At 41.1% G+C, this 12,742-nt stretch overlaps 1 protein-coding gene across 1 annotated transcript in view; it reads left to right on the forward strand.

The window, feature by feature from the left end:
• Positions 1–12,742, forward strand: part of prex2 (phosphatidylinositol-3,4,5-trisphosphate-dependent Rac exchange factor 2) — an 88,855-nt gene that overhangs the window by 67,979 nt on the left and 8,134 nt on the right. The window contains exons 34-38 of the mRNA XM_032504416.1: positions 1,271–1,373; positions 1,532–1,675; positions 1,830–1,944; positions 10,602–10,668; positions 11,163–11,353. Of these exons, the coding sequence (XP_032360307.1) occupies positions 1,271–1,373; positions 1,532–1,675; positions 1,830–1,944; positions 10,602–10,668; positions 11,163–11,353 (620 nt within the window). The remainder of the gene's footprint in view (positions 1–1,270; positions 1,374–1,531; positions 1,676–1,829; positions 1,945–10,601; positions 10,669–11,162; positions 11,354–12,742) is intronic.

The following is a 12,742-nucleotide window of genomic DNA, read 5'->3' on the forward strand; positions in this document are numbered from 1 at the left end:
TGTGTGTGTGTGTGTGTGTGTGTGTGTGTGTGTGTGTCTCAGGGGAAGTGTATTTATGGACACGCTTTGGAATAAACTTGCCCACACACGGCAGGCGTCACTTGGCAGGGCAACGAGTACCCCTCTGTCACATGTCGGGCCATATCAAATGTGTCTTTAGAAAAAGAACCTAATCCTCTTTCATCCCTGCTCTGTTTATCCCTCTGCATGTGGTGGATGAAGAAGCGGAGAGAGAAAGAAGAAAGAGAGAGGAAATGGGGGGAGAGGGGGATGACAGAGGAGTGCAAAGGGTCACAATCCGAAATATTCGAGCCACTATCTCTGTGGCCACAAGCAGATGTGCTTGTTTGTGTGTAAGAATGCTAAGTGCATGCTGAAAAGGAAACATGCACACACATTCAGAGATATAAACAAACAAGCTAAAGCAAACATAAAAACAGACAGAGACTTACATAAGCATACACACACTGTTATGTATGCAGAGGCATGCATCTCAGCACACAGTTAGAAAAATGGCAAAGTTTCTTGTACTTCTTGTAACTTTGCCTTTTTTTCTTGGAAAAGAAAGCACATAGTATACACTCACAGAGGTGAAAGTAACTTATAACATTACCTCAACTACTGTACTTGAGGTACTTTCAATTGAATATTTCCATGTTATGATACTTCATACTTATATACATTAGTTACTAGACTCTTTTCAGGTTTAGATTTTACATACAAACCCATGTAAAGCGCTTAAATCTTAAATTGGATTCATCTTGAGCTCCTACAAAATGAAAATGCTGAAAACATATTAATGCAATAGCAATAAACTTTATAGAATTATAAATAATATTTTGCCGTGAATGGGGCCTTTCTCCATCTTGATTTGGTTGGAGATTTGGGAGTGTTATACTAGTAGCAGCTAATATAGCTACAAGCTGCTCAAGCAGAGATGAAGCGCGGACTACAGCGTTCTGGTACTTCACACCTCCAGATTTTTTTCATTTTCAAACCTGTAGTGTTCAGCCCCAACTGACGCTGACTCCCGTGACGTCACTTGAGACAATTTATCAGACTTTACACAGCTCCTTCTAGAGCCACAAACCGCTTTGTATAACTTTTGTCACAAATGCAGTAGTAATCTCCAAGACCTGTAAGCAAACTTTGATGTGTAGAATTGGTGGAGTTATAAGTCATCTGTTTGTAGCTACTTTTACTAAGAAAACTATCTAAATACGTCCTTGGCCACTATACTCTTACAAGTATGCAATCTTTCTTTCTTCAGACTGATGAGCAGGCCATGTTGGAGGACACTCAGGTGGCCCTCATTGACCTGGAGAAGGTCTCATTCTACTTCCGGCAGTTGGAAGGGGAGCCGCTGGTTGCCAGTATGTACACAGAGGCTTGGAGCTTACATTTGACTTACATGTGTTGCTTTTTTGAAATAAATATTACGGTCTAATCATTGCTACTACTATATAAGATGTAAAACGAGACTGAGCTATAAATAGTTTCTCCTCTCCTCTCCTCTCCTCTCCTCTGGCAGACATGCCCATGTCATACCAGGTGGAGGGCACCCGTCAGGCCTTGAAAGTTTGCTTCCACCTTGAGAGTTTCTACTTCTCCCAGCTTCCTCACAGGCTGAAAAACGGAGGAGGCATCAAAATCTACCCTGTGCTCTTCACACAAGGTATAGTGAGCCTGGTTCAGGGAACTTTAAGTCAGCAAGTATTGCAGAGATGAAAGCTGCTTTATAGATGATTGAAAACACTGGCAGGTAGATTCACAGTACATGCAGTGGCTCTAATACTTTGTTTTCACTCTTACGTTTTATCCCTCTCTAGCGCTGGAGAGTATGGAAGGTTACTACTACAGAGACAATGTGTCAGTGGAGGAATACCAGGCCCAAATCAATGCTGCCTCATTGGATAAGGTCAAACAGTACTACAAGAGACTGAGGTACATTATACAAAACATATACACAAAGTATTACTTTGATGCTACATCTCTGTGTGATCTTGCAAGTTTCTAGACCTAACATAAATCAAGACGACCTCCCATTCAGTCGGGCTTGACTTACAACGCCCAGCAGGGCCTCAAGGTGATTGGCTGAGAGAATAACAGCAGGTGTGTTTTATGATTGGTTGCGAAACACACACAGCAGGGGCTAGAGTGATTGGATGAAAGTGCCCAGCGTGTCACCTGTGCTGATATAGTGCTTCTGTACAGCTGCTGCACTCAGTTACCTCACACCCCATTGGTTTGCTGCTCACCCGAGACCTTCTGTGATTGGCCAGGCGGGGATAATTTAATGAGGTGGAAACAGATACGAAGAAACAGACACTTCTGGGAGTTGAAAATAAGGGCCTGGCTTTATTTAATCTCCTGAATGTATGAGTCAGTGTCCAACCTTTACAGTCAGCTGTGTGAATATCAATGCAGTTTCATACCTTTTTTATTTCAGTGACTGAAAATCACATTTAAATGTGCTGTGTATGAAATGATGTGAGCGCCTGTGAATGCACAAGACACATTAAGAATTCATAATGAGAAAATCGTAAAGACAGAAGATGGGGTTTTTGCAAAATGTCCTGCGTTGGTGTGAGTGCAGCTAGATCTATAGTAACACACTTATTCCTGATCTTTTTGAAGTCTTTTAATTGGACACATTACAGATACTTTAGTATCAAGATTAAATAATATAGACTGATAACATTTTGCTTAATAACCATACTCTTGGAAAGCTGTTTGAAGCTGACTGAATGAATACCTAAGAGGGCAACTGTACAATGCGTTGGCTTCAATTAAACATCTGCAGCTGATTGTGTGGATAATTAAACAGAGCAGAGCTCATAGCAAAACTCCATCTTGTTATTTAGGAACAATATGCTCTGGGGGACTGAAGGATTTACAGGTTCAGCAGTCATGTGTCACATCAGTGCAAAAAGACATTAATTCACTGTGATTTCTTTCCGCTAACAATATTTTATTTGTTCGTAGTGTTTACGTGACGAGTGTAAAAAAACTTTAAGCGTTTAATTTTATTGAGTCGCTGTTTGCAGACTGCAGTTAGTTACTTCACAGACTATAAAAATGTCACTAGTCTAGTCAAAATACCACAAGGAGAGGTATAGTATGTGCACAAATGCGCCTGCCGTGCCTTTTAACATTAATTTAACTTAATGTACGTTTGCACGTGTACTGTACATTTCAGTTTGACCTGTACAGAAAACCTAATTGAATCGACAGCCGAGGCTCCAGCAGTAACACGGAGCAGATGTGGTTCTGACAGGCAAGTGAGGCTGGTGATGTGGGGAGCATTACTGGTGCTGTGTGTTTCAAAACCCCAAATGGAGTGAAGCTAGTAGACACTGTACTCAAATACTCAATCTCCTTTTCAGCAAAACCCGCCAGAAATCCACATCATTTTGGCCAACTCTCTCAAGACTGTTTCCTGGTCTCCTACTTTGTATTCTGTTGTACAGTGGCTGAATCAGTTGGTGTTGACTTGACATATTTGGAGTAGCTAACAAACAATTCTTCATGCAAGTAAAAGTCATTTTTTTTCCAAGTAAAGAAAATGAATGATGACTGAATCCATTATCAAAATACTTGCTGATGAATTTTTGTTGATGGACTTATCGGTTCACTGAGCTGTATGGTTTTCCACATCACTCTCCAAGTAGTACTTTAAATTCAACATGGCTGCTGAGTCATCCTTGTGCACGTGGAATAATACAGTGAACACTAGCAAAACTAGCGACTTGCACCAGAAACACGTTCCTCGCTCCCACCAAGTAGTATTTCCTTGCATTAATCGTAGTAAAGTAAATATTCCCAGCTGGTTTTCACCAGTCAGAGAATACATTGTCTCTCTCTATTTTAATGTTACCAGAAGTTTTCTTTTGTCGGCTGCCATGTGTCTTTCGGCTGACCACAGACCAGCCTGTGATGTCACTCCTCTCGCCATTGCAGCGTTACAACCTCAGGCACCTCGTTATCCTTGGAGCCCGGCCACGGCAGTGTTGGGTTAAACCCACACCGTAGGCTGGAGCCAAAGGCTGACTGACAGACAGAAACAGCACACGCTATGCTGAACTGAATTTACTGCAGGGCCTTGATTCTTGCATTGTTTTCATGTTCACTCTGCTGTTACAACTCAGACCCCCATATGCAGTTGGGAACCCTAAGATATTGTTGTTTAAGGGCCAAAATTTAATTTTCTATTAACATTCCATTTGGAAAAAAGTCCTAATGATGTTGATGAAAGAATTAGCATTTTTGCTTACAAATGCTTGTGTTGTTATCACTTAAACAGTTGCTCATTATGATGTGGAACGCTCAAGATGAAACATGCTTTTTTGTGTTTACAATTTGTGTATGCATGTTTTTTGTGCATGCAGAGTGTTTCATAGTAAAATTTAAAAAAAAAAAACATTCTTCGTCTTGCTCCTCCACTGACGTCTTTGCCAGGGTGCATTGTGGGCATTATCCAATTTCAGAGCAGTAAATAATAATACTGTCAATGTTACTGTAAGATTTCCAAGCAGCCTCTCTGTCTCTGGCTTAGGATATCCATACCCACACCAAGATACAGTATGATCCGAGCAAAGCCATGGTGCCTGATGAAGTCAATACAAGTCTTCCACAAAACATAAACTCACAGGCCAAATCACAAGCACATGGCTGGTGCCACAGTAGTCAGCATATGTAGAGTCAGAACACACAACCATGTTTTCAAGCTTTCATAAACCATCTCAGCTGACATGCATTTAGGTAGAAGAGATTTGAATCCCTGCCACGTATCATTTTCCTCAGTCATAGTCTCTGGTGTTTGCTTTCAGGTTTCTCGTCACGTAAAAGCAGGGAGATATTGTGGAGCTGAATGGAGGGGATAAACTAATCGTCTCTAATTTTTCTATCATAAATTGTAAGATGAACTTGCAAATGCATACATTTCCCCCTTTCTGGTAGGGAGAAGCAACATCTGAAAAAGGGAGGGAACAGCATGCTTTCAACAGAAACATATGATATCCTTATGGACACAGTGAGCAAATTGAAAGGGGAATATAGATCGCCAGAGCAGGTTGGAAAGATGGAGGGGATTTCAGGGGAGGGATGAGGATGATGGGTTGAGGAGGGAAAAAGTGCGTAAGTGAGTCAACGAGGACAGAGTGGAGAGAACAGAATCTGCAAATGTTGTATTCAAAGGAAGAGATTATCGTACTCCCATGGTTTCATCTAATTTTGCTCTTATTGACAGGAAATATCAGGAGGGAATTAGGTTTTCCTTTAATGAGCATGGTACATACAACAGTGTGAATGAATGAAGTGGAAAGCACTGCAAGGTTTACTGCTAGTACTGCTGGTAAATCTTGTGTGCCATGTTCATACTGTATATTGTTGTTGCAGGTGTAACAGTAACCTGTGAGTGTAAGCAGATGTCTTAAAATCAAAACTTCTGCTACAGCTGAAACAGAACGCTTAGGCATTAGGCATTTCTCCCTAATTAAAATGCATTTGGCAGAAGTTGTTAAATTTCCACATCTCATATGGATATTGAAATTCCATAATGATAGCATGGTGGCTGAAAGATAAGCAATACACTTGAATGTAAAGCACTGTCCAAATGGTATATATTATCATTACCACAGACTTGTATTTCAGGCTTTGTTAGTTAAACATCCATTGTTCATTACCGCACAGCACAGCTTCCAAGTCAATTGTGCTTGTAATGTTTGCTCTCCCATCAGCTATAGTGAATTGGTAATCACACCACTGCAGTGCAGTTTGTCTTGATTAAGCAAAAATGATTGATGCTTATTGCAGGTCGGTGTCAGTTTCAGCACAGCAGTCAATCCTTCCTTTAATCTCTGTTGCCCTGTGGCTGGAGCAGGGATCGATTCTCACACTTTTGTTGGGACATGACCTTGTGTTTAGAGTGCAGATATGCTCATTAAAAGTGCTGTAACAACATGATTAATGCAACTAGCTGATCAGTTCATGACCGCTACATCAGGTCAGGTTTCGTAAGTCTTAGTAACATGAATATACACATATATTCACTTCTGCTTGCATCCTCACAAACAACTACAATCATGTATGCAAGTCTCCCTAACAGCTAGCTTTACATAAATAATATTGCTTGGTCTCCGAGGACACCTCCACATTATACTGTTTGCTCAAAGAACAAGACGATGGATAGCGTGACATTGCTTCAAGTTGGTGAGCACACAAACCCACCGCTGCGCTCAACATCAAAACAACACCACAAATCTGTAGCTCAAACAGCAAAATTGCTTCATGTAATTGATGGTATTTCTCTTCCTCCCTGGGGCAGGGCTATGCAGTAATGATTAATATAACAATGGCTACTGCAGCAAATTCCCACATCTTCCATGTGACATGCATTAGTACTGTAAGCTCCTCAGTGCAGTAATGCAGCAGGGCAGCTAGTTTGCTTAAAGTTGGATTTCTTGGATGGCTGCATCAGTAACCTGAGAAGTCATGTTACTTTTTCTCAGAGAATATAATAAATAGGTCTTATTTGAGCTATTGATTATGGGTATAATCCTAGCTTTAGCAGTGATGCAATGGCAATTTGGACATATTTTAAGAAACCGAAAAAGAGCTATCTTTTTCTCTGCATTATCTCATTTTAGGAAGCAATGAAAATCCTACAGTCTTTGTACCAGCAAAGGGAGTCCCAATTCACAAGAGTGCAGAGGATGTTGTGGGGCTTCTTTTTGCTCCAGCTAGTATGCACTGAACCCCTGTTTAAAAAGCAGAGTAGGGATGAGCATCAGAGACAAGGTTCCATTTATTATTTCTCTTTAATTCTACCGTTGAGCGGCCGTAATGATGACAGTTGTGCACTTAGTGATGCTTGATACTTTTAAAAAGACCTTGACTCATCTCCTCGGCAGTTTCTATGTTGAAAAAAACCTTTGCAGTGAGCCAAGCATCCTTTGCATCTACTTATATGTTGCATCAGGGTTGTACATTTGTTTTCGCCTTTTAAAGGCATTGTAATATGTACAGTAACTGCATGTGTGTCCTCAGTGGCGATGATTTAGTGCAAATATGTCTTTAACTGGCTCTGACACTAGACCCCATTAATACTAATCTGCTTTGGATGTCAAGGAATGGACATTTGTTTCCTGGTCCTGATTGGCACTAGTTTAACAATGGCTGCCTTGTTCTTAATATAAATGCCAACATGTGGGAAATAATGAAGGTTTTTTTTTTTGTCCACTGTGTTAAGTTCATAAAATTACAACAACATACAAAACATGCCATATATCTAATTTCTATATCAGCATTTATCTCAGGTGGCTTTGAAGGCTTTTATTGCAGGCATGGGCTCCTGTATGACATATAGGTGGTCATAAATATTTTTCGGGAAGTGTAAATAGGATGCAGGTGTGGGATAAGGAAATGACCTCCATCTCGCTTGTGTCAGTGCAGAAACATCACCGTGTGGCATGTATGGCCTCCTGCTAGCCTTCATTAGCCCCTATAGGCAGCTCTGACACACACTACAGGGGTTTGTGGGGGGATTTAATAATAACTGTGAGTGTCATTTATCATGGCAGTGTGAGTGATTTACATGGACCAGCATGCACCTCTGCAGGGTCACATATAATATAAATCCTAGATACTTGTGTCCTTTTGTGTGAATGGGTGTGAAACCAGATCCACAGATGAATAATTTAACTAATTTGACGTTTTTTGAAATGCCTCTCAAGAAATTTCAAGGATCATTTTTGTTTCTTTTGTTCTTTTTGAATGGAGGATGTCATGCTAATGTACCCATTTATAGGCTGCTCCGCTGAACACATCATTTGACGCCCCAGCTGACTACTAATGCTCCCGTGCTGTAAAGAGTCTCGAGTGTCTTATTGTCATGACGGAAGCAGAAACAAAGAGATTAAAGTATCCTCATCGGCCCAATAAAAACAAAACAAAAAATAAAACAGCTACACTCACAGAAGCAGGTCATCTCTGGCCTGCAGCCAATCCTCCAAACTGTGTGTGTGTGTGTGTGTGTGTGTGTGTGTGTGTGTGTGTGTGTGTGTGTGTGGTGTGTGTGTGTGTGTGTGTGTGTGTGTGTGTGTGTGTGTGTGTGGTGGTGTGGGTGTGTGTGTGTGTGTGCGGGTGTGCACGTGCACGTGCACGTGCGCAGGTATGAATTTTGTGATTTCCACTAAAAGCAAAATATGAACAGAAGAAAAATGCTTTTAACAGAAAAAAACGGATGAGCCTGATCACACAGTTTCTGTAACCTTTGTTTTCATTTCACACTGGCTGGGTTGAAGTTTTGATTGGCGTAAAAGTCTCCTAAACATATTTGAGAATTAAGTAGAGACGCTGGTATTTTTTAACTTTAATGTTGGAGAATGGTAAGGTAAAACGATAAGCTTGTGTAAAAGCCTACAGGCCCTCGATGTCCTGCCATTAAAATGGGGCAGCTGGAGTTCAGGGGCTTAAACCTGAGAGCCACTGTAGATTGGAGGAGAAATAACAGACACCCAGTGGATTTAGAACACAGATATATAATGTGTGTAATATGTTCTTATTCTCACGGAGTTGTGTTTGCATACTGTGCGTGGGCTTAAAATGTAATTTTTCATCCATAATAAATGTTTCAAAAGTGCTCTGTCTCCAAACCTCACCAGTTTAGAAGATGTGAAGCAGGTCCTCTTTAAAGACCTCCAGGAGAGTCAGCCCTGCTCCTCAATCTGTGGCTGACAGTATTTTAGAACAACTTCTACAGCAAAAGGATGAGATAATCATAGTGTTTTGTGACCTTGCTTCTGCAAAAGAAGTGTGCAAGGGCAGTAAGAGTGGCTTTTATTTTGTCTGAAGCAGATAAACAAATGTGTGCAGATGAAGTCAGGCAGCAATACAGAAGTTAAGACAGATTCTATTATATAGCTCTAAGATAAAGGTCTGAGCAGCCGACCGATAAGCAGGGTTAGTGGACTTGCAGCACACAGTTGAAGAAGACAGATAACAGGTCGTACCTGCAGTGAAGAGCCAGAATAGGATCAGGGCAAGGTTTCGATTTCTTTTTTGTTTTGTAGCGCTTAATCACTTCACTCAATCTCTGCACTCTCTTTGTTTGACCTGTTAAAAGAACAATGTTTTGTTAGAAAACAGTTCTAAACAGAATCTAACTTTCATTTACTGCAGCATGCACGCACACACACACAGAGACTAGCATTTACTAAACGCATGCAGACACATTATGGATGCCAGGTGTTTACTGTAGAAACCCTAATGTGGAAATCAAATATTTAGATCTTTAAACAGTGAACCCAACAAAACATTGACCTGTTACCCCTCATGTAGATTGTTGTGGCCATCATGCCGTGTTTTTTACAAGAGGTGTGTGTTCTACGCCGAGACATAGCGGTGTAACTCTCGGTCCACCGTGCGTATCTTTTGAATGATAAGGTCGTCTTGAACCATTTTTCACAGGCTGTTAGCTCCATCTGAACCCTTAGCAAACTCTGCTTTTAGTCATTTAAAAGCACACGCCACAAGGTTAAAGAATAATTTGCCAGAGAGGGATTTAATACCTGGAAAACTTCAATATATCAATATCAATAATATTCACATATCCTCATTAGCCTAAATGGATGAAGGAAGTGAATAGAGGTTTAACAGCCTTGTCATGTTTACTTTATGTGCATTAAAAGCCTGAGTGGGTGACCTTATGTTTCCTACAGTTGGACGTTGGTTAAGTATTTCCTTCATGTTTTTGTGTGAATTTTTCTGGATGGCTTTTGATTAATTAATTTCATTAATATTTTGTCTGGCAGAAATAGCACAGCCGTGATGAATGCCTCCTTGGCCTGATTTGAATGTCTTAATAGCTGAGTAAATGTAGATGAATGAACCCTGCTTCACTGATTCTTGTAAACAATCTCCCTCCCTTAAAGTCTGCCGTTGCTGCATCTCTTCAAACTGAAAAGTTTCTCGACAATTTTCAGCAATGTGTACTCCAAGGGTGACTGTGTGTTGTATATTATTATTATTGCTTTGAAGTAATTGAGTATGCGATTTTATTACAAGGGGTTTAATGTGGTGTAGTGTACCTATTTTTAGCACACTGCTGGATTACTGAGATTTGATGGAGTCACAGACTGCTGAGTTTGCACCACTTCACCTCAGATAGACTCATTGCGGTATACATCCCCTCTCTGCACAACCATACCAGTCCAGTGCTGCCTCTGGTGGACGAATGAAGAAAATTACACCAAATAAACTGTATTTCATGAATGAATGAGGCAGTGGCATTTGGAGTGATGCCCAGGACAATAGATACTTAGTCTGTGTTTCTGCTGAGCACTGCCCAAGTTACTCTCATGATTGATAGTTAGATGGTAGAGCTCCATAATGAGCAGGTGGCCTACTTTTCCCAGAAAGACAGTCGCCAGTGCTCCTGATGACCTAATGATGCAGAGAAAAGAATGCCATAGTTTGTTTTTTAAGCAACAGAACGCCTAAATAAAAAAACAACTTGTGTGTGATTGTTGTATCCTCCCACTGCCGTGCAGTAATACCCCTTAGAATCACTCCCATATGTGAACTGTTGTTTCTCCCCCTAGGGCTTTCTACCTGGACCAGTCCAACATGCCACCTAGCTCTGCACCCAAAGCTGCCCTCATAGATAAGGTAAGAGTGACTTCACACAACCTCATGCTGCATTCATGACATCATGGAAAAACTGAAGAACAGGATTAGATCATAATGCTGCAGTATGGAATCGCTTGAACATGTAACAACTTCCAGAATGGCAGGGGCAAAGTCAACTGATGTATAAAATGGAGCAAAGAAGAGCTCCAGCAAATACCTGTTTACTTTAGTGAGTGGTATTGACTGCATCAGTGTAAATATACAGTGAATCTAAAAAGTATTTGCCCAATTATACCTGGAAGTACTTTATAAATACCACTATTAAGCTGACATGAGCATGTTTTCTCAGTGGTAATCTCTCTTTTATCATGTGTATGCTTTAATAGCACAGTCTGACTCTACCTGACAGAGGACCACTATCACCCTGTAATCAGCAGATCAACTCTTATTATGCACTTTACTCATAAACAGCTCAGCATTTCTTGTTCCTTGTTGGATCTTGCACTTAACCCTCTCCCTCTGTTCCTGCCCAGTTGATGCGCCCTCTTAATGCTCTAGAGGAGCTGTACCGTCTGATGGAAAGTTTTATCAGTTGTCGCCGCACTGCTGCCTGTCAGTACACCGCCTGCGGGGCTTCTGGAGTGGGGCTGCTCACTGTGGCCTCTGAGCTCTGCTCGCGCCTGGGAGCCACACACATTGTCATGTGCAACAGCGGCGTTCATCGGTGAGTTTGCGGGCACATATACCACAGTACATATCTCACAGCTCTCTATGAACCGCCTACAGTTAAATTATACATTCCTACTTTTCGTTTCCTTTATTTTGACAGCTCTCTGGCAATTTACCTTTTTTTTTTTTATCTTTCTTGCATTTTGACTCTGCTCACCTTTTTATCATCTCTACCATAGTTTCTCCTTGGTTCTCAGCACCTTCTTTTACCCTCTGTCTACCTCTCAATTTCACAAGAACACTGCACTCCTCACCATGGGGATTTACTATTAATACGCATTTCTCTGCATTAATTTCCAGCTGCATATTTTGCCTAATAAGGCCCTTTGTTTCTCAGGCCAGATGAGGGACTTCTAAGTAGGTAAAGCACTTTACACAGGAAGGAGACAGGTCAATTACTTCCGTTCTCATTGAATTCTATATATGGCAGCCCAATCCACCTGCTGCTGAGGGCACCATTTATCAATGCATGAGGACAGAAATATCTTGATCATTTGTCACCACTGATCCTAAGCTTTCTTTTTTTATCCAATCCTTTGCTCTTTCCCTCCACCTGCCCACCCCTCTCTCTGATACCCTCTTTCCATACCCCATGACAGTTTCCATATCTATTTGTCTCAGTCATATGCGCAGGCTCACACGCCTGCGTTGATGCGTTTGCAGTATGTGAGTGATGGCTCGATAAAGTGCTGCAGATGGAGCCGCGTTGTTGCATGAGCTCTAATAGAAAGTTCCTGTCTGTATAACGGCTGATACTACTTTATTAACCCTCAGCATGTGTGTGTGTACACGTGTGTGAGTGTCTGTGCAGTTACAGCAATACAATACACACTAGCCACAAATCACCCAGACAGGCAGGCCAAGTGTACCATGACACAGCAGGTGACAGGCCCATGCCCTATTTTGGATTATGTGTGAACTGGCTTTACCCTCCAAAGCTGCCAACTGATGGGCGTCACAGTCACAGAAGAGTGAGTTACCAAGGCTGTGCCTGATGTAGTAACCACAAAGTCAATGTCTTTCACTTTTGGCAGTCAAGGTTTTTATGTATAACCCCAGATTATATACAGATAAACCAATGTCACTGCTTTCTCTGTATAATTTCAAATATTAAAATATTCAAATCATCTATGTATTGCTCATATAAATGGTAAGCACACAAACTAAATATGGTATCATTGGGGAAACCTATGAAACCAAGGCAGTAGATTAGTAATGTGGAAATTGCATTATCATTGTGGCAGCCTTCTCAGGCACTATTGATTGGATTAGTTGGCGTGATGGATGAGTTTTAATAACAGTGAAAGCATGATATTTTGGAGGCATCAGCATTTTGCAATATGCAGCAGTGCTCCTTTCTTCTCCAGATTTTTTTGTCCATCAC

This window comes from Etheostoma spectabile, chromosome 22 (genome assembly GCF_008692095.1).
Source record: "Etheostoma spectabile isolate EspeVRDwgs_2016 chromosome 22, UIUC_Espe_1.0, whole genome shotgun sequence".
NCBI lineage: Eukaryota > Metazoa > Chordata > Actinopteri > Perciformes > Percidae > Etheostoma > Etheostoma spectabile.